General features: G+C 42.9%; 2 protein-coding genes across 3 annotated transcripts in view; both read left to right on the forward strand.

Annotated features, from left to right (window-relative positions):
• Positions 1 to 272: 272 nt before the first annotated feature.
• On the forward strand, positions 273 to 3139 carry snrpa (small nuclear ribonucleoprotein polypeptide A). Of its 2 annotated transcripts, none has more exons than XM_080460328.1 (7): positions 273 to 327; positions 631 to 711; positions 799 to 971; positions 1065 to 1241; positions 1706 to 1882; positions 2135 to 2223; positions 2309 to 3139. In XM_080460328.1, exons 2-7 carry the CDS (start codon positions 639 to 641, stop codon positions 2466 to 2468), a joined length of 849 nt encoding a protein of 282 aa, XP_080316454.1. In that variant the 5' UTR covers positions 273 to 327; positions 631 to 638; the 3' UTR covers positions 2469 to 3139. The 2 variants fall into 2 exon arrangements, with proteins under 2 accessions (XP_080316454.1, XP_080316455.1); XM_080460329.1 differs by having other exon boundaries at positions 299 to 553; positions 2309 to 3133.
• Positions 3140 to 6521: 3382 nt separating this feature from the next.
• The window catches only part of LOC308107949 (uncharacterized protein), a 56027-nt gene continuing 44396 nt past the window's right edge, over positions 6522 to 18152 (forward strand). The window contains exons 1-2 of the mRNA XM_080460560.1: positions 6522 to 7281; positions 13758 to 14102. Of these exons, the coding sequence (XP_080316686.1) occupies positions 7123 to 7281; positions 13758 to 14102 (504 nt within the window). The 5' untranslated portion in view covers positions 6522 to 7122. The remainder of the gene's footprint in view (positions 7282 to 13757; positions 14103 to 18152) is intronic.

Genomic DNA, 18152 nt, shown 5'->3' on the forward strand with positions numbered 1-18152 from the left:
CAGTTCTTCTTCTCTGGATAGACATATAGCTCACAGCCCACCCGTGACCCACCATAGCTCCCTCTAGTGTATTAAACAGTGGACCCAGCGCACTATCACAAATGTTGTTCGATTCACAAAATGCAATCCATATGACAATATTCCATTCACAATGGAAATCTAACATAATATTGTTTAAAAAAAAAATCATAATAATAAGTGTTAGATGGTATGAGGAATAATCGGAAGTGACGTTTCATCTTCCGTGTTTTAATACCGCGAGAACACAGCTCGAGATTTGAGAACCGGGATTTCGTCCATTGATCTATGTGGTGTGTCCAGTTCGTGGTGAGGATTTTGTTTTTTGGTCATTTGTGTCCAAAAGCTTGATTTCAATGCATTTTTTTCTCGTTAGTTTTCATTTGTGCGTTTCTTGAAGCAATAGAAATGAATAGGTGTACATGGTAGTTGCATCTAAATCATCAAATCTCTAAATCGTTGGCGCTGAGTTCCTGTTAGCAGTTAGCTTTGTTGCTAACTTCACGCTGCTCGCGCCGGATGGTTGTTTGCTAAGGTTAGCCAGCCAGTTAGCTCCTTATGAATGAAAACTGAGTGTTTCAAGATTCAACGTGTCCTCTCGTTTACCGACAGGCTACACAATGACCACTCCGGATGTGCGGCTCAATCATACGATCTACATCAACAACTTAAACGAGAAGATCAAGAAAGATGGTGAGTGTTTGACTGTGTGCTACACTTATGGAGTCTGACAAACGGAGCCAAACTAACGCTTTCTCTGTTTTCTCCACGATGTTGTAGAGCTGAAGAAGTCGCTTTACGCCATCTTCTCCCAGTTTGGTCAGATTTTGGACATTTTAGTGGCCCGAAATATTAAGATGAAGGGTCAGGCCTTTGTTATCTTCAAAGAGGTGAATAGCGCCTCCAACGCGCTCAGATCGATGCAGGGATTCCCGTTTTATGACAAACCTATGGTAGGTTTACCGATATACATTAATCCTCTACTCATTAAGCACACTTCACAAAGTTACCTTTGTGCATATCTTTATATCTGTGTCTTTCTGCAGCGGATCCAGTATGCTAAACAGGACTCGGATATCATTGCGAAGATGAAGGGGACCTATGTGGAGCGTGATCGTAAGAAGGAGAAGAGGAAGATTAAAGGACCAGAGGGTGGAGGAACGAAGAAAGGAGTACCAGGAGCTGCTGGAGCCATGGTCGGCGGAGTTCCTGCTGCCATGCCTGTAAGTGAAACCTGAGAGGTTTTGTTTGTAGTGTTTTGCAGGGGTAAAAACTTGGCAGAATGATGTTCTGTGATGGCTCCTAGATATATTCTCAGTTAAATACAATCAATATATCTATGTCTGAACCACCCACCCCAAGTCAGTTTGCACTACATATCAAAGCAGAAATTGCAATTTAAATGATTTGCTTGCTTATAGTCACAAATCTGATATTATGTACACTACAATACTTTGATACATCATATTATCTTCTGCAATTTCTGAATGAAAAAGTTGTTGGCATAAGTGCATGAAATCTCTGTATTGTCGAAGTGTGACTTCTTCCTGACATGCCCTGTTCCCCTTGGTTATGTCATAGATTCTGTATAATGTTACTGAACCCAATTTGTCAGTTAACTCTGGTGTTTCTGGGTAGAATATTCATAGTTTGAAATGTTTTATCAAACTGATACTTTTCTCTCTAGGGAATGCCACCCATGAGCCAGGCACCTCGCATGATGCACATGCCAGGCCAACCACCTTACATGCCCCCTCCAGGCATGATGCCTCCTCCAGGAATGGCACCGGGGCAGATGCCCCCTGGTGCGATGCCTCCTGGGCAGATGATGCCCGGACAGATGCCTGGACAGATGCCCCAGCAGGTAGTTTGTGTCCTGTTTCCTGACAGCTGGCTGTCATTTCTTCAAAATAAATCAGTTTGCCTGTTTAGAAGTTGACACAATATTAAAAAAAAAAGAAGAAAGTATAGCTAGTATTGTTAAAGTGAAATATCTTTTCTGAAGGAATCTAGTCTACCGGCTTTGAAGTCAGGAAGTCTTAACTATTGGTCGATGAACCTCTCAGTGTCGAAGTGAACTAATTACTCTTCTTCACACGATCTCTTTCCTTTACAGGTGGCAGAAAATCCACCCAATCACATCCTCTTCCTCACCAACCTGCCAGAGGAGACCAATGAACTCATGCTCTCCATGCTTTTCAACCAGTCAGTAACAACTCGTTTTCTGCTTTCAGTTGTCCATCACGTTGTTTCCACTACAGATCTAACCTGACCCGTGTTCTGTATTCAGGTTCCCCGGGTTCAAAGAGGTGCGTTTGGTCCCGGGACGCCACGACATCGCCTTTGTGGAGTTTGATAATGAGGTGCAGGCTGGTGCTGCACGAGACGCACTGCAGGGCTTCAAGATCACACAGACAAACGCCATGAAGATCTCATTCGCGAAGAAATAACGCCTCCAATGACCCATGACCTTTCTACGTCATTTTTTTTAATGGCCAAGACTCGGAATTTTTTAGAAATTCTTTACTGATTTGTGTGACATTATTCATCCTCCCGGATTACATGTAAGTATGCATTGGTGGTTTCCTGTTCTGCACCGAAGTTCAGGTAATTGTATGGAAGCTGGAGTTCAACTATTCTTTCTACAAGTGCATTCTTTCTCTTTCTCTCTCTCTCTCGCTCTCTTTTTTTTTTTTTAAATATTTGTAACAAAGCATTGCACCCAGAGTCTGGTCTACCAGATATTGTACCTGGAGCTTATTTTCCTTTTTAGAATAAAAACAATTTTTCCCCGTGAAAACAGTTTTCTCTTTTGTCATGTGTTTGTATTATTTCACTATATTAGTGGTGCTGTAAAACTTTCTCTGGAATTGCTGGTTGGCATAAAGAACATTAAGTGAGAAAAGTGCAGAGAGCAAAATAATCCAGATTGTACTTACTTGAGGGCTTCAGGCTACGGTAATAGATCTATGAGGCAATCAGTTTTCCGCACCACCTTAACCCAAATGAAAGAAATTGGTAAATTGATTATTGGTGTAGAGAATATTAATAGTTACATCTGCTGTATTGCAAAAAATCTACTGTAATATGCTTCAAATTAAAGTTCTCAGCTGTGTAATGAAATATTGTGAACTTTTATTATGGAAACAAGTTACTCAAATACCCAAGCAAATTACATGTTCTGTGAAATTATGATTAAGCCTGGACTGTGTGTAAATAGTTGATGTTGAAACCAATAATGAGTGAATGCCCTTTAATATGGTGTGTCACACTTTGCCAATTAGTAAATTCCTACCGATTGTTTTGTAGCAGACCCTCAAACGCTCCTCTCAGCCTTCAGATAATGCAGGTCTGCGGAGTAAAAACATGCCAATGAGACCCACCATCGCGGCCTGCTCCTCTCAAAGGCTAGATTCATGAGCGTCCGACGAAGTGACGTGTGAATTAGACCTGAAAAGCTTAATTTAGGCTTGGGCTATCAACTGTGCCCACAGCACACAAGGCCTCACTGTTGTGGACGTAAACTGTGCCCTGTGTAATTGTCTTCAGGTCAGCTCAATAGTGTACACAGAAATTCACATTCTTCAGCAGTTTCCCAAGCCTTTCCACACTCCCTTATTTTGCCTTGAGAAAGCGCTGACCTTAGCCACCGGGATGCCGTGTGTGTGTGGCGGGATCTTGGCAACGTGCCTCGTGCCGTCCCATCTACCAAACGTTAATCCTTCATTTGCCGGCACTGAAGGGCAACTTGTATGTTGATGGTATTTGTGTTGGTGTTTTTTTTGCTGTGCTGTCAATGCTCCTCTATGAAACTGTTGGTTTACGAACTCAGTTTGGGTTATTAACCCTTTCATATCTCAGGAATGTACATAAAAGAATCTTGGTTCAATGAATAGTTTCAGTGAGATTATTCCAAGAGGCTGTAAAATATAAGGAGTGAAACTTGTTCATGGGTTCAAACCTCTTTTTAAGGTTTTCCCTCTATTTGGTAGTTTACAGCAGGGAGAGGGTGACAGAGGGTCACATGCCTCAGCCAGCCAGAATCAAACAGGATAATGAATTTGCATGGGATGGAGTGTTTCCTCGACCAGTAGAAGCCAAAGAGATGACCTGAATTCACTTGTAACAGCTGTTGTTGGAATAATGGCTTGTGGTTTTCATGTCATGGCTTGGACCTCCATATGGACTCAAATACTGTATTTGAATATTTTCTTAAGCTTCTGTGAATCAGTCAAAAGAATAAACACCAAAAGCAATCAAATATATCATGGCTTGCATTTATTTTAAATTCCTATGTGTATTTTATGGATAATGGTCTGTGGTCCCATATTTATCAGGGCTGATTAGGGATTTATTTAATCTCAATGTTTATTTGTATAAAAACCAGTGCCCCCTCAGTGAACCTTTGACAGCTTGATCTAATCTATAATAACTGTCCCTACCTGACACAGAATACAAAAGCATTGACAAATAAAACAGTGTAAAGGACAAGCAATGAGAAATAGAAAACAAGAAAATATACACTTTCACAAATACATATCCAATTTCATTTTCAGCTGTTTTGATTCAAGTTTTTAAGATTAATTTCTTCTCGTAGACAGTTCATCCCTCCATCCCTTTTCTACACTGCTTTGTCTAATTGAGATTCACAGAGGACTGCAGCTGATCCCGGCTGGCTGTGGGCGAAAGCAGGTTGCACCAGAGACCGGTCACCAGTCCATCATAGCGCAAACAGAGAGGGAAAGACAATCACACATACTCACATTCACACCCACAGGCAATTTTACGGTTACCAATTTATCTCAAATGCATGTTCTGGATTGTGAAGGGAACGTGAAGTACCGTGAGAAAACCCCGAAGCCGAAGCAGGATCATCCTCGCTATGAAATGAGTGGACTTCACTTAACCACTACACTACTGTCTGGCCGTAGGCCACATTTTTCATTCTTGATTTATTTTATTCCCAAGGACCAAAACAGCTTTTTGTTCAAGGCCACATCTCTAATGAGCTCAAAGGATTTTTCTAATGATTTAAGTGGAGTGTTTGCATGTTCTCCCTCTGTTCTTCTATCAGTATTAACAACGTGGTTCTGCTTCAGTTCAAATTACCCTAATTTGAATAAAAATATGTAGACGATGGATGAGTTGCTTTTTTTTTTTTTTTTTTAAACATTGATAATAGTTTCAGAATGTTTTCTCTGTAGAGTTTCCTCGATGCATATTTGACCATTAGATGGTGCCAAATCCACAAATCATGAGCCTTGTGGTTAAAGTCACAGGGCAACAAGAGTGGAGGAGGTTGCATATTTTTGGTGCGTCTTCCTCAGGTGATGCTCACTGCAGACTCCAAGCAGACCAAGTGATATTTGTGTGACACCGGGTGGTTGGTTAGAAATTCAGCTGGTGTTTTAGAGGTCATTGCTCTTCTATGCAAATCAGGGCCGTGCTCCTCAAGAGCCCTCTGTTCCGCTCCGGGGTCACTGAGGAGCACCAAGCCGCGGAAACACCAGCGGTTGTCAGGGAAGCTCGTGAGCAACAAGCCCATGATAGACCTTAAAGATGGAGGAGGAGGCGGGAGGCAGAATCTCATTAGACTTTCTCCGATGAAGAAGGTACATTGTGTGGAGGTCTTGCGTCCAACAAGACGGGCATTAGAGGTCAGATGTGGAAAATCTGCCATGTGACCGTTGCCAGTATTCCAAAGAAGCCTGGACACCCTACAATTGTCTCTTATATTTGAGCTTGCTTGTTAGGATCTAGCCGGCGGCCTTGTTTGGCTGCAGCATGTGAGAACAATATACAGAGCGGCAGCTGTCGGAGCAAGTTCAATCACAAATGTCAATTACATTTTTGAAGAAATGGCTTCAGGTGAGCCATTGCCGCGCGCGTCAGCACCTGTGCGTCATGCGTCATGACCGTGCGCGCAACAGCCAATCACCATCAGCAGAAACGCGGCTCAAAGGTCCCGCAGTCATGCCACTCGGTGTTAGTTTCTGGGCAGTCTGTGAATACCTCCCATGTCATCACTCGCAAAAGAAGGGCATTTTAATTGTGACGGGCTTCGTCTCGTGAAGCCCATTGAAGCGTCCCCATTGAGAGACCACCCGAGCCCGGAGCAGAACTGTGAAAACAGTTAATTGGCACGGCGGAGCTTTGAAGTGGGCCGGGGACCTCGGACAGCTGAAACCGGAGGAGAGGTACCAGGGAGGTGCTACAAAAGGTAGAAAGGAAAGGGGAAACCCACATAGGGACTGCGAGATGCGAGGCGGCATTCAGGATAAACCCATGCGCAAATGTGACCAAAAAGTTTGGGCCGGGCTTCATGTTGCTCAAAGTGTACGGAGAGAGACAGGAAGGGATGAGAGCACTGGTGCGCGCTGGGAACCATCCGGACAACGGCTGATAGACGGATATTCCCTGCCTCAGGACACACCCTCCACGCTCTGTCTTTCTCCCCCTCTCTCCCGTTCTCGCTCCCTCCCTCATTGTTTCCCACAGTGACTGGAGCCACCGGGCTTCATATCGGGTCGACGAATGGTCAGTGAGCCGCTTGGATGAGATGTGCGCGTGTGCGTGTGTGAAATCTTCCCACTGGAGATATTGACTTTGATTTCTGGATCCCTTACACTCCTTATTTAATTCAAGAAGATTTTTTTTTGGGGGGGGGGGTATTTTTGAGCGTGGATCGAGTTTGAAGAGAGACACGCGATGAAGAGAGAGAGTATCAGCTAATTGGGATAAGAGTTCAAGTCAAGTGAGCCGGCAGATTGGACCTGTAAAGCCTCTTAACGCAGGTGGTGGAAGGAATACAGCGCAAAAGGGCTGTGTTTGTGTGAAGTCCGTGCGTATTTGTGTGATAGTGCCATTCCCTGGATCGGGCGTGCGCTCGTGTGGGTGGGTTTGGTCAGTTGAGTGATAAATCCGAGCGGAGACGTGGATCGTTACGCTTTCTGTGTGACCTGAACGATGAAGTGGCTTTGCCCGAGTTTCAGGGTTTAAAATCGAGCTGGGCGGACGGAGGACTCAGGGAAGAAGGAGGAGGAGAGGGGGGGGCACCAACATCTCCAGAGCGCACAGCACAGTCTCCAATCCCCTGACGCAGGGATGGAGAGCACGAGAGCGCACAGGATAACTCGGCTCCATCCCAGAGACTGGGGCGGGAAGACCAGTAGAGACGCAGACACGAGGGCCGGGCGACACTGGGGACCCCTCAACCTGCAGCGCACTGTGCTTTTTCTTGTCGCGCTCACGATGCAACCGCAGGTAAGCCACCGATTAAGTGCTATTTTGGGCAACATGCACGTAAAGCTTGCAAGATCATTTGTAACTGTGGTTAAGTCTTTGTTTTAAATCACAGTTGCGTGGACAGAGTGACAAACCAAGTCCACGCAGACTGCTGCACACTCCTCCTTTCCCCTTTGTGCTGCCCTCATTCGGCTCCTCCATGGCGCTGTGCCCACCTGTTGTTCCAGCCCGTTGACGCTGATGTCGATTATCCCACGCAACACAGAAGCGTCTTCAGCCCTGTCTCTGGGGTGTGACAGAAAAATGCCACTGCCAAAATGTCTAATTGAAAACGTTTTGAGCTTTTTACAAAAGTCATAATGAGGTTATTTTGGTAAACGCCAGACAAATTATTCTAAAGCGTAAAGCACATCTGCTGATTATGATGCACGTGTGGACCTCTGAGCTACATAAACCCATGATTCATTTTAAAGTACATTGAGAAATGTTCAATGATTGAAGCAGGGTAATTAACACCTGAATTACCCATCACGTCTCCCTGTAAAGCGCCCATTTCTCATAAGTATTACATATTACAGACTACAGGAGAATTGCATCTCCAAAGTGTTTGCCTGCAGGTGCATTATCCATTTTTGATATTCTTAATCTGTACCCACTGTTCAAGTTCATTTTTGGTGTGTTCCACCTGGAGGCTGTATGAGTGCAACATTTCTTTTTGATGTTTTAAAAGTTGTTTTGTTTCTGCAAGATACCCAGAATAAACAATTATATTTGGTTGCATTTAAACTAGGTTTTTGATTCAGAGGGGCGGAAAAAAATCCCCCCCCCCCCTCCTTTTTTTTCTTCTTTTCTTTCCTGGTGAGCTGTCAGCGATGCTGCTTGTCTTGTCAGGATGCCACTGAGGTGTGACTGAATTTACTGGGAGAAAGCCCAGGTCCAGTGGTGCTCCATGTGAGCGTGCATGTGTGTGCACACATGCATCTGCACATGCATGTTTCTCCACCACACTGAGATCACACCCAGCATCTGTTTCTTGAGTGTGTGTGGAGCTCGGGGCCACAGCCGAACATACTCCGGGGCGTGCGAATGTTGAACATTCAGGCAGCTCTGTGTGTGTCTCCCTAAGCACCTCTGCAACCTCCTCACAGCTGAGGAACAACACAGCTCACTCCCTCCATTCTCTGACTGCACTGCAGTGTGAAGCCAACACACCCAGGATCCTCCATAGCTGCTTGTGACTATTTATAAATGCAGCAGGGGGAAAACCGGCTATTCATAAATAAGGCTTTTTGATAATTGGGAGTCTGATGTTCAGTTTTATATAACTCAGTGATCACACACGAAGTGGTGCTTTTGTATGTGAATCGAGAAGAGATTATTTCTATTTCATTTGCAAATTGCATGCAGGTCTTAAATCTGATTAGATAACATTTACACTTGAGTGTCTTCAAAAATATTTTATATCTTAAGTAAAGCTGCGCTGTGATGTCACTCATTGCACGAATGCCCCAACGCCAGTTTGAATTGGGCTTGAGAGCCTTTATGGGTGGAGTTTACATGTTCTCCTGGTGCAGTGTCACAGGAAGTGGATAGAGTTTTTTTTATTGGTTTTAACATCAGCTGTCATCTCAATACTTTGATTATCACAAGAAGGCACCAGTAAACCTAATAAGCATCATATACTTATTCAGTCAGTCAGTGACTGAAATCAGTGTAATGTTTGGTTGTTTTCCATTAAATGATAAAAGGCCCATTTGATATTTCTGGGCCCACACTTAATTGGTGATGCTAAATTGCCCCTCGGTGTGAATGTGAGTTTGTAGTTGTCTGTCTCTCTCTGTTTGCCCTGTGAGGGCCTGGTGGCCTTTCCAGGGTATAAGCTTCTCTGGCCCATATTTCTCTCCAGCTACTGCAACTTTGCACAGGATATAAGCATTATAGTAGATGGGTAGATATCTCTGCTTTTCCGTGTGGAGTTTGCATGTTTTCTCCGGGGACTCTGGTTTCCTTCCAGACATGGGTATTAAGTGAATTGTGTCTCTAATTTGACTGTAGGTGTGGTTGTCTTCTCTCAGTATTTGCTCTGTGATTGACTGGCCACCTGTCCAGACTGTATCCCGCCCAGAGTTAGCTGGGATCAGCTTCAGCCCCTAAGTTAAGAGTCAAAGATGTATGCATGGATTTATCCATTTAGCACTGCTGTGCGATGAAACCAGGTTACCGGGAGTTTATATGGCGTTTGCATGTTCTCCCTGCACTTATGTGAATATCCTACTGGTTCTTCCTCCCACAAACCCAAAGACATGCAAAGATTGAGTGGTGAGTCTAATGTGCTCCAAGTGCAAATGTGTTTTTGTTTAGCCCTGTGTGCGAGATGGACTGGAGGGCTGTTTGTGTGTTGCTCATTGTCACATGAGTTGTGCCTTGGGTCCCTGTAACACTAGAGTAAATAAAGCAGTTGTATCAAAATATGTGGATGCTTCCGCTAGTTTAATGTTTATCCAATATTCGGTTAATTTTGTCATGTTCATTCTGACGATCACAGTATTACCTGCTCGTAATGGTTGATATATTGCAGTTCACGAGAGAAGACGGTTTGTGGTGAGTTTTGCCTGTAGTCTGCCTTTGACAGCCAAAGCTCTCCTGCAGAGATGTGCCGATTGGCTCGGACCTTTCTTTTTTGTCTCTTTCTCCCTCCCTCCCCCTCCCGCCCTCTGTCTCTTTCTCTCGGTCCCTGTGTCTCTGGTCAGACTGAGCGCTGAAATGCTGGTATGCTGGGAATGGCTCAGGCAGCGAGCAGAGGAGAGGAAGAAAGGATAATGAGGAGTGATGAGCGCCACTGTATCTCCACAAACCTTTTGATGTGGACAAGTTCACCCCCACCGACCCCCTTTCAGCTCCAGGAACAGGGTGCAAGAGAGGGACATATACAATGGGGGAGCTGAGATTGGTGCTCATTGTGGACAGTATAGATCTTTCTATCGCTGCATGCACAAATGCACCCTAATTCTTGGACTTAATAAACTATCGTTTGTTCAACAATTGCACCCAAGAACCATAACATCAATGAATTATTCAGATTTATTCATCATCAGCGGTTCCATGACAATCTGGCATAACAATAGTCCTATTTTGTTGTTTGCTGTTCCTAAAAGAGGCCACAACCTCTGACACACACACACACACACACACACACACACACACACACACAGACCGGCTGCTCCACGAATCTCAGGGGGTCCTGTTAACTGTAAAGTGTGTGTGTGTGTGTGTGTGTGTGTGTGTGTGTGTGTGTGTGTGTGTGTGTGTGTGTGTGTGTGTGTGTGTGTGTGTGTGTGTGTGTGTGTGTGTGTGTGTGTGTGTGTGTGTGTGTGTGTGTGTGTGTGTGTGTGTGTGTGTGTGTGTGTACTCCCCACCCGTCCTCAGACAGGGAGGGGGGGACATGAAGCGAAGAAAGAGAAGCAGATGAAAGTGAGGACAATGAGGAAAAGAGCTGATGGCTGTAGAAAAAGAAATGACAGGCGCGTTAAAGCTTGTTCCACATAAAGGGCAGACGTGAGGAGGAGGGAGAACTGAATCCCACTGTCATCGTCCCCCCCTGGGAGGAGAAAGTGAGAAATAAGAAGGGAGTGGTAGTGACAGACAGAAAGACATGAGGAGACGTGGTACATAGAAGGAAGTTGAAGGATAAACAGTGAGAGGATTATATGGCCACAGTGCTGGTGAATCTGTGCCTGATTTAAATGGAAAGGTTTATTTTTTCCCCCCGACTGGAGGTCAACCAGAGTTGTGGGAAACAAAGTTATGTCTTAATTCCTTTTCTCTCTCTCTCTCTCTCTCTCTCGTTTGCAGTCAGAGTGTTGTAACATACTCACAAACAGATGATATACAGAGGAGACATGCAGGCCGCTGCAGATTCCCAGACAACACCGAGACATTACAGTGAAGAAAACAAGACAGTCAACTCACAAAGTTTCTCAGCTGTTCTGTTTATTTGATCAAATCATGTTCAAATAAATCAGATTATATCATGTAAAATGACTGGCCATATGAAGGTTTTCTTGTTGTTATTGGGTGGCTCAGTTGGTAGAGCGATTGTCTCTTAATCGTGTCTCAATCTCAAGATTTGATTCCCCATCTCTACCAGTCCACATGTCCTTTAGCAAGACACTGAACCCCAAATCATTCCCAATAGGTGGATTGAGCACTTGCATGGCAGCCTCCCGTGGCGTGTGTGTGAATGGGTGAGTGTGACGGTGTAAAGCATTTTGGGACCGCTCAAGCGGTTGAAAAGTGAAGTCCATTGTTTTGGACCGTTTGTGAAATCTGAAGTGAGGACTTGTGGTTTTCTACAAAACCAGCTGAGGCTTTGAGACTCAAAATATATTTCCAGAGTTTTTTGTCTGCCTCATTTTGACTAGAATTCAAAGAAGCTGATGTGTTGAGAGTCTTTATACGGGTCATCATCTATTTCTGATCAGCAGTCTGTTTTTTTTGGGGTTTTTTTAAACAATAAGTGTTGGAAACAAAATACAAATACAGCCCTTCTGGTGAACTTTTGCTGTGTTTTGATTCTGTGCCTTTATGATCTTAGATAACACAATTTGTCAATAATAGAATACAGTTATTTATCAAAACATCAAAGTTCAGGTGAAATTGTGAGACATTTTGTTGAATATAACTGTCTCCTGTCTTGTCGAGTGAAGTTAGTTAATTTCCCTGGCTCTCACTCTCATGCCTGCACGCTGAATAGGAAAGTACAACAATAATACAAAGTACGCCTCGTTCCTCTGGTGGTGCATTGAGTTAAGATTTGACTATGGATGTGCACAACCTTGGTTCAAATCCTGGCAACGGCTTCCAGCGTATAAACCGAGAACTTTCACAGCGGTTGCAAAGACTTGCTGTGATGACCCCTGACAAAAAATATAGAAAGAGAACAGCTGAACAGAGTCTGACAGTACAAAGGTGAAAGCGTATTGAAAGTTGTCTTGTTAACAATAGTGCTGCTCATTGTGTAACTAGTATCACAAATTCAAATGCTAAACTACGATATATGTAGTTACGGGGGATATGAAATACAATAAAACAACTACGTTGTTATTTTTGGATTGCGTTGTAGCTAAAAATAATAATAATAAAAAAAACACGACTTTGAGCTTTATTGGACAATTACATATGTCAAAACATCAGAAATAGCTTTCTCACTTTTCTCTACTTCTGGCAAAAGTAGGTTACTTTTCAAATGATTTCTGCAGCCTTCAGAATGCTTGTTTTATAAATGCACGCTCATAGTGTGGCTTTGATGCACATGTTACGTTCGTTGCAGCACCACGGACGCCTCTGCTCCGGTCGCAGTGCTTTGAAACTTCTGCCACACACAGTGTGATCACCTGTGAATCAAGAAAAGACAGAACATTATTTTCCATTTGTGATTAATAGTAAGGCCGGCCTGAATAAACCCTCTCCTGTACCAGTTTTGCCCCACTGGTTCTATTTTTGACATCCCTGCTTTAACCTCTTGAAACTTGGTGGTCTGCATTTCCTCAAATTGAACATCTGCTGTTGTATTTTAAGTGGTATTGATAGATTTCTGACTACAGAGTTAGAAACGCAGTCTCATCATTCAGAGACACCACATTGACTGTAGCAGTATAAAAGGTTCATTACTTTGTAATACAATTGATTATGCATCATGATTACCAAATGATCATTTCTGACATTTTCTGTTGACCATGGGTCATCAAATGTTGAATTATTATGTGCATCATGCTATTTTCAACGTAAAACACCAATGCACATTTCCAATTGTCTTCTCTGCTGTCATTTATTTTACTGCTTGATGTTTCATCAAGTAAAAACATCTTTCATATACCTTTCTGAAAAGTTTTATAGTAATTTTTCACAAGATAATATGGATTTACAATTATTTGATAAAGTAGATTTATTGGGTTTCTCTCTGTTAAAAGCACCTAGAAATGACTGTGTTGTATGTGGGGCTATATAAATAAAGTTGAATTGCATTGAATAGAAGCAGGGAAATGTCATTTGAGCAACAATTTAAAAAATAACATAAATAAGTGTTTCAACTTTAAATAAAAATATTTTCTATTATAATGTTAAATAAATTAGTTTCAAATATTGTAATAAATTAATTTATGGTGAAGATGAAACACACATTGACAGCTTAAATTATCTATTGTCTTTCTCCCATGTCGAGGACTTATTGTTTACTGCAAATAAGTGTTATCTGTCATATTACTCTGAGGTAATACAGTTAATCTACCCTTACTCACTCGTTGGGGAGTTTACATCTTTTTATAGTATCATTTATAGCTCAACTTTCAAATGACACAAAAACTGAAAGCACAAAGGTAAAAAAAATTGTGTAGGACAAGGTGGGAGAACAAAAGAAAACTCATAATGTGACGGTGAGAACTTGCTTGCTGTGACTGAGTCACTATATTAATGTGGCCGTCCCTGTCCTCTCTCAGGTTGTGAGTGCCGTCGGGATGTTCGAGCTTCAGATCCGTCACTTCCAGAACCCACACGGACTCCTGCAGACTGGAGACTGCTGCGACCTGCAGGCCAGCAGCGGTCAGCGCTGCTCCGCCCGGGACCAATGTGACACTTTCTTCCAAGCCTGCCTCAAGGAGTACCAGGCCCGCGTCATCGCAACTGGGGCCTGCACCTTCGGGTCGGGCAACACGGGAATCCTGGGAGGAAACTCTGAGTCGCTCCGCCACCGAGGACATGATGGAGGAGGTGGAGGAGGAGGAGCAGGAGCAGAGGATGGCACTAATGGACACATTGTCATTCCTTTCAAATACGCCTGGCCGGTAAGTACAGGGGCAGCGATGGTTACTGCTGTGGTTACCAAGGGAACAGGCTAAGCTTTAAGTACAAAACGATACTCTCAAATTGAGGCTAGAGTGGAATAACAATGACAATCAGAAGAGCTTTTGCAACACAATAGCCACAATCTGCTATTTGTCTCAGAGCTGGTGTCTGTCTCACAATAGGCCTTTACAACAGGGGAAGATGGAGCTGTTAAGTAATAAAACTGAATATCGAGAAACACTTTCATGAAATAACGCGTAATTGGTATAGTGGTAAAAGCAGGGGAGCAATTTTAAACAGCAAACATCCAAACCAGTGGTTTCTCAACATGGCATTCCCATAGTAAATCTACTTAGATTTAAAATACCAAGGTTTATCCCAGCTGAAGATTTGATAAACTACATTATTCCACATTATTGCATGAGCTCCTTAATGTATACATTTTCCCTTTTCTTTCTTCCCCATCTTCAAAATAGTTGAATTCTGTTCATTTTGTCATTCTAAATACATAGGTTATGGACTCTTTTTTAACGACAGGTAAATTCAGGAAAAGTAATTTTTTTTACCTTGCTGACATGTTTCTGCAGCCTTCCTCAGAGCGTCATCAGACGTGTGATGAAGACCGACTCGTCATCACACGTCTGATCGTCGTTAAAAAAAAATCCATCTTCAAAATCTTTGCTATTATAATTTAGTTTATCCATTCATTGTTCTTAGGATATTCTGAAGTGAAACAAAATGTAATCATTGTGATAAATTGGAGCCAAGAAATCTAAAGCAGAGACAAAAGAACTGACCAGGGATCAGAAACCAGTGACTCGAGACCACAAACCAGATCAGAATTAAGACCATATCAAAGACGATTAAGGACCAGAGAACGGATCAGGCAATAGAATCTCACCACACGGTAGAAATCTGATCAGATACCAGGTTAAGTTCTGTTCCACATTTCTATCACTTTTTGTTCATTTGTCGCATCTCTTTGTGCCTGTTTGGTTTTACTTCCACTTGGCGTGATGCATTCATTTTAAATGAAGCAGACCGTCTGAAGAAAGACTGACACAGTTTGACAGGCTTATGTCACAGATGAGTGGTCTCCAAACTTCACTTTCAGTTGATTTGGATTTTTTTCTGTGAAGCTTCCATGACTTCAGCTTAACAGCCTGACTGAGGCAAGTTCAATTTTGTGTTAGAATATCAGAAAAAAGTAAAGTAGTTTTTTTTTTTAAGCCGAGGAACATATTTTTCAAGATTGATCATAAGTAACAAGATTAAAAACTATTAATCCACATTAATGCTTAAGCTAATGACTGTAGATTGCAGTTGACTTAGACAGCGTTATTTTCATCCCTTGATCTCGCTCATCACATTCTTGATTATTTCTTTTTTTGTCCAATCTGTTGTAATTTTTAGTTTTTATTCTCTGCCTGTCAGGGGTTTTCCCTGGCGTATTTAACATTCAGCATCGTGATCAAACGGTGTGTCGCTCGATGTTTTATCTTCCACATTAAAGACAACAATTAATCCTCTATTAGCCCAACTGCAAGCAGACGTGGCCAGCAGAGCGATTGATTATTCAATCCACCTTTTTACATTCTCACCCGGCCCTCTGTTTTCTCTGCTTATTCTTAGTTGTTCTTTTTCTAATAATGCATGAATATCTTTGATAAAACACAAACACACAGTATCATGTGTAATAATCAAGTTTCAGTGTATGCTGTCATCTAAATGTCCTCTGAAAAGATGAAAACTGTCCGTTTTAGGCAAATTTTGGCTCAGTTCTTTTTTTGTATTTCTATTTTATTTAATTCAGTCACCCCCACCCACCAATCAATTTTACACGCTAATGTTTATAAATGGTTTTTGAATACAGTGAACGCTCGATTACTACTTAGGTCAAATGTACACACAAAAGTCTTCAATGATAGGCCTTTTTGGCTTTTTGTTGATGTTCTTGCTTGCTTTCCCCCCATAAAAACCCCAATAATGACTGGGAAAATGTCAGGCGTAACACAAATACTGTAATGCGTTGGAGTGCTTATCTTCTATAATCACCCTATTTTCTAAAAAGAATCCATTAGCCCATCTCGACACTCATTATTTGCATTTTTCCTGAACTTCACACAAATAATGCTTGTTTATCGGTGAAAAGGAAGCTGGAGCGAATCCTTTTCAAACTGACTTGGCAAGGACAAGCAGGAGTCAAGCATGATTTTCCCCGAGCAGTTTGGAGGTTTTTGTTTGTTTTGTTCTTTGAGTAAAATCCTCCTGCAGTCTCTTTTTCTTTTTTTCCTCTTCTTTCGGTTCTGACGGTGCCCAGCATGATCACCTCTTTTACTATAATGAAGGTATTACAGGAGTGGCAACAGAGGGCCTTGTGGCTCTGCCCCACACTCTTGTTGTGTTGCAATATTGTTTGAAACGGCACACAAAACCCAGGTGAAGTGTGTTTTCTTCGCTTCAGAGGACATTAGGTTGACGCACAATAAGTCCATGGAGGCACAAGCTATAAAAACTACTTGCCCGAGTCTTCATGCTCAGATTGGATGATTTAGATTGCAGGGATTTTTTATTATTTATTTTTTTCCTCAAATAGGAGATGAGCTCTCAAATATGCCTTTGTAAACAGCTTTATGTCCCCACGACATGAGCTATTCATACACACAACCAGGGGTGTGACACAAAGTCGGTTTATGTTTCTTCATCTTGATTGGTATCAGTCCATTTACTTGTGAGACTCTCTGTCCCAAAGCCAATTACCTCCCTTATCTGTGTACAGTTTGCTTTTGTGTGCGTTCCGGTGTGTGTACTGCGTGTGTCACACTTTCCGGGATACTTTTGTCTTTCCCTGTGTGTGCTGGTGAGGTGCGTGATTGGCGTGTAGGAGTGTGAGAAAATTCTCCATCAGAAAGCCTACCTAGATCACTTTCAGGGCCGGGCCGCGGGGTGGGCTGGGCCCGGCCGCAAGGGAGAGAGAGAGAGAGAGAGAGAGAGCTGCGCCGCATTGTGGCAACCTTAGCGCGTCCTCCAGTGAAAGGCTCACTTTATCTCGCCATCTCTGGGTTGGTGGTGGTGGGGATGTGCGGTGGAGGTAAATGAGGAGGGGGGTGGGGGTGGTCCCCCTGCCCCAGGTGAGCGGATGAACAGGTGAGCGCAGTCATTATGAGGAAAGCTGAGCTCTCTGTCCTCTGCCCTCCCTCGCATGTTCAGGCTTTCTTCCTTGAACTAATCTCTTCAGGGAAATGTGTGTGTGTGTGTGTGTGTGTGTGTGTGTGTGTGTGTGTGTGTGTGTGTGTGTGTGTGTGTGTGTGTGTGTGTGTGTGTGTGTGTGTGTGTGTGTGTGTGTGTGTGTGTGTGTGTGTGTGTGTGTGTGTGTGTGTGTGTGTGTGCACTTATGTATGCGCCTATGGTCATAATTCATTGTGTTTGTTTTGTTGGTTTTATAACGTTATCAGGATTGCCAGCAGGGGCTCGGCCCCGTTCGGATGCTGGAAGTCAGTGTTGTGATTTGTCCGGTTGTAGCTCTAAATCACATTTTTACAGGCTGTTTTTTAAAATGGCTGTAAAAGTTCCGGAGCTTGGTAGACACTCCGAAAACCCTTTGGGTGATAAATGTAATACTTTGCTTGGTGAGTTGCGCCAGAAGACTGGCAGGACTGACAGAGTACCACACAGCGGTCCAATAGTGTTTACACTCCACCTCACAGCGGGACAATCCTGGTTCAGTTTTAGGCTCGTGGAGTTTGCATGTTCCTCTTTTGTGTGGATACTCCAGCTTTAATGTAAAGCGTACGCTTGTGCAGATGATGAGGAATCTAACAATAACGTGGCTGTGACTGTGTGCATGCTGTGATAGAATGGCACCCTCTCAAAGACGGAAAGTACTTTTTGCATAATTTAGCAGCTAAAATAGGCTCCAGCTTCCAGAATAGAAAACAACACATGTGAAAAGATGAAATGAAAGTAAAAGACTTAACCAGATGGTAAAAATGTCCATCACATGCCTAATGTTTCCTTTTTTTTTTTTTCTCCTAAAGGATTTTCCAGAA

This window comes from Lipophrys pholis, assembly GCF_963383615.2.
Source record: "Lipophrys pholis genome assembly, chromosome: 3".
Taxonomy (NCBI): domain Eukaryota; kingdom Metazoa; phylum Chordata; class Actinopteri; order Blenniiformes; family Blenniidae; genus Lipophrys; species Lipophrys pholis.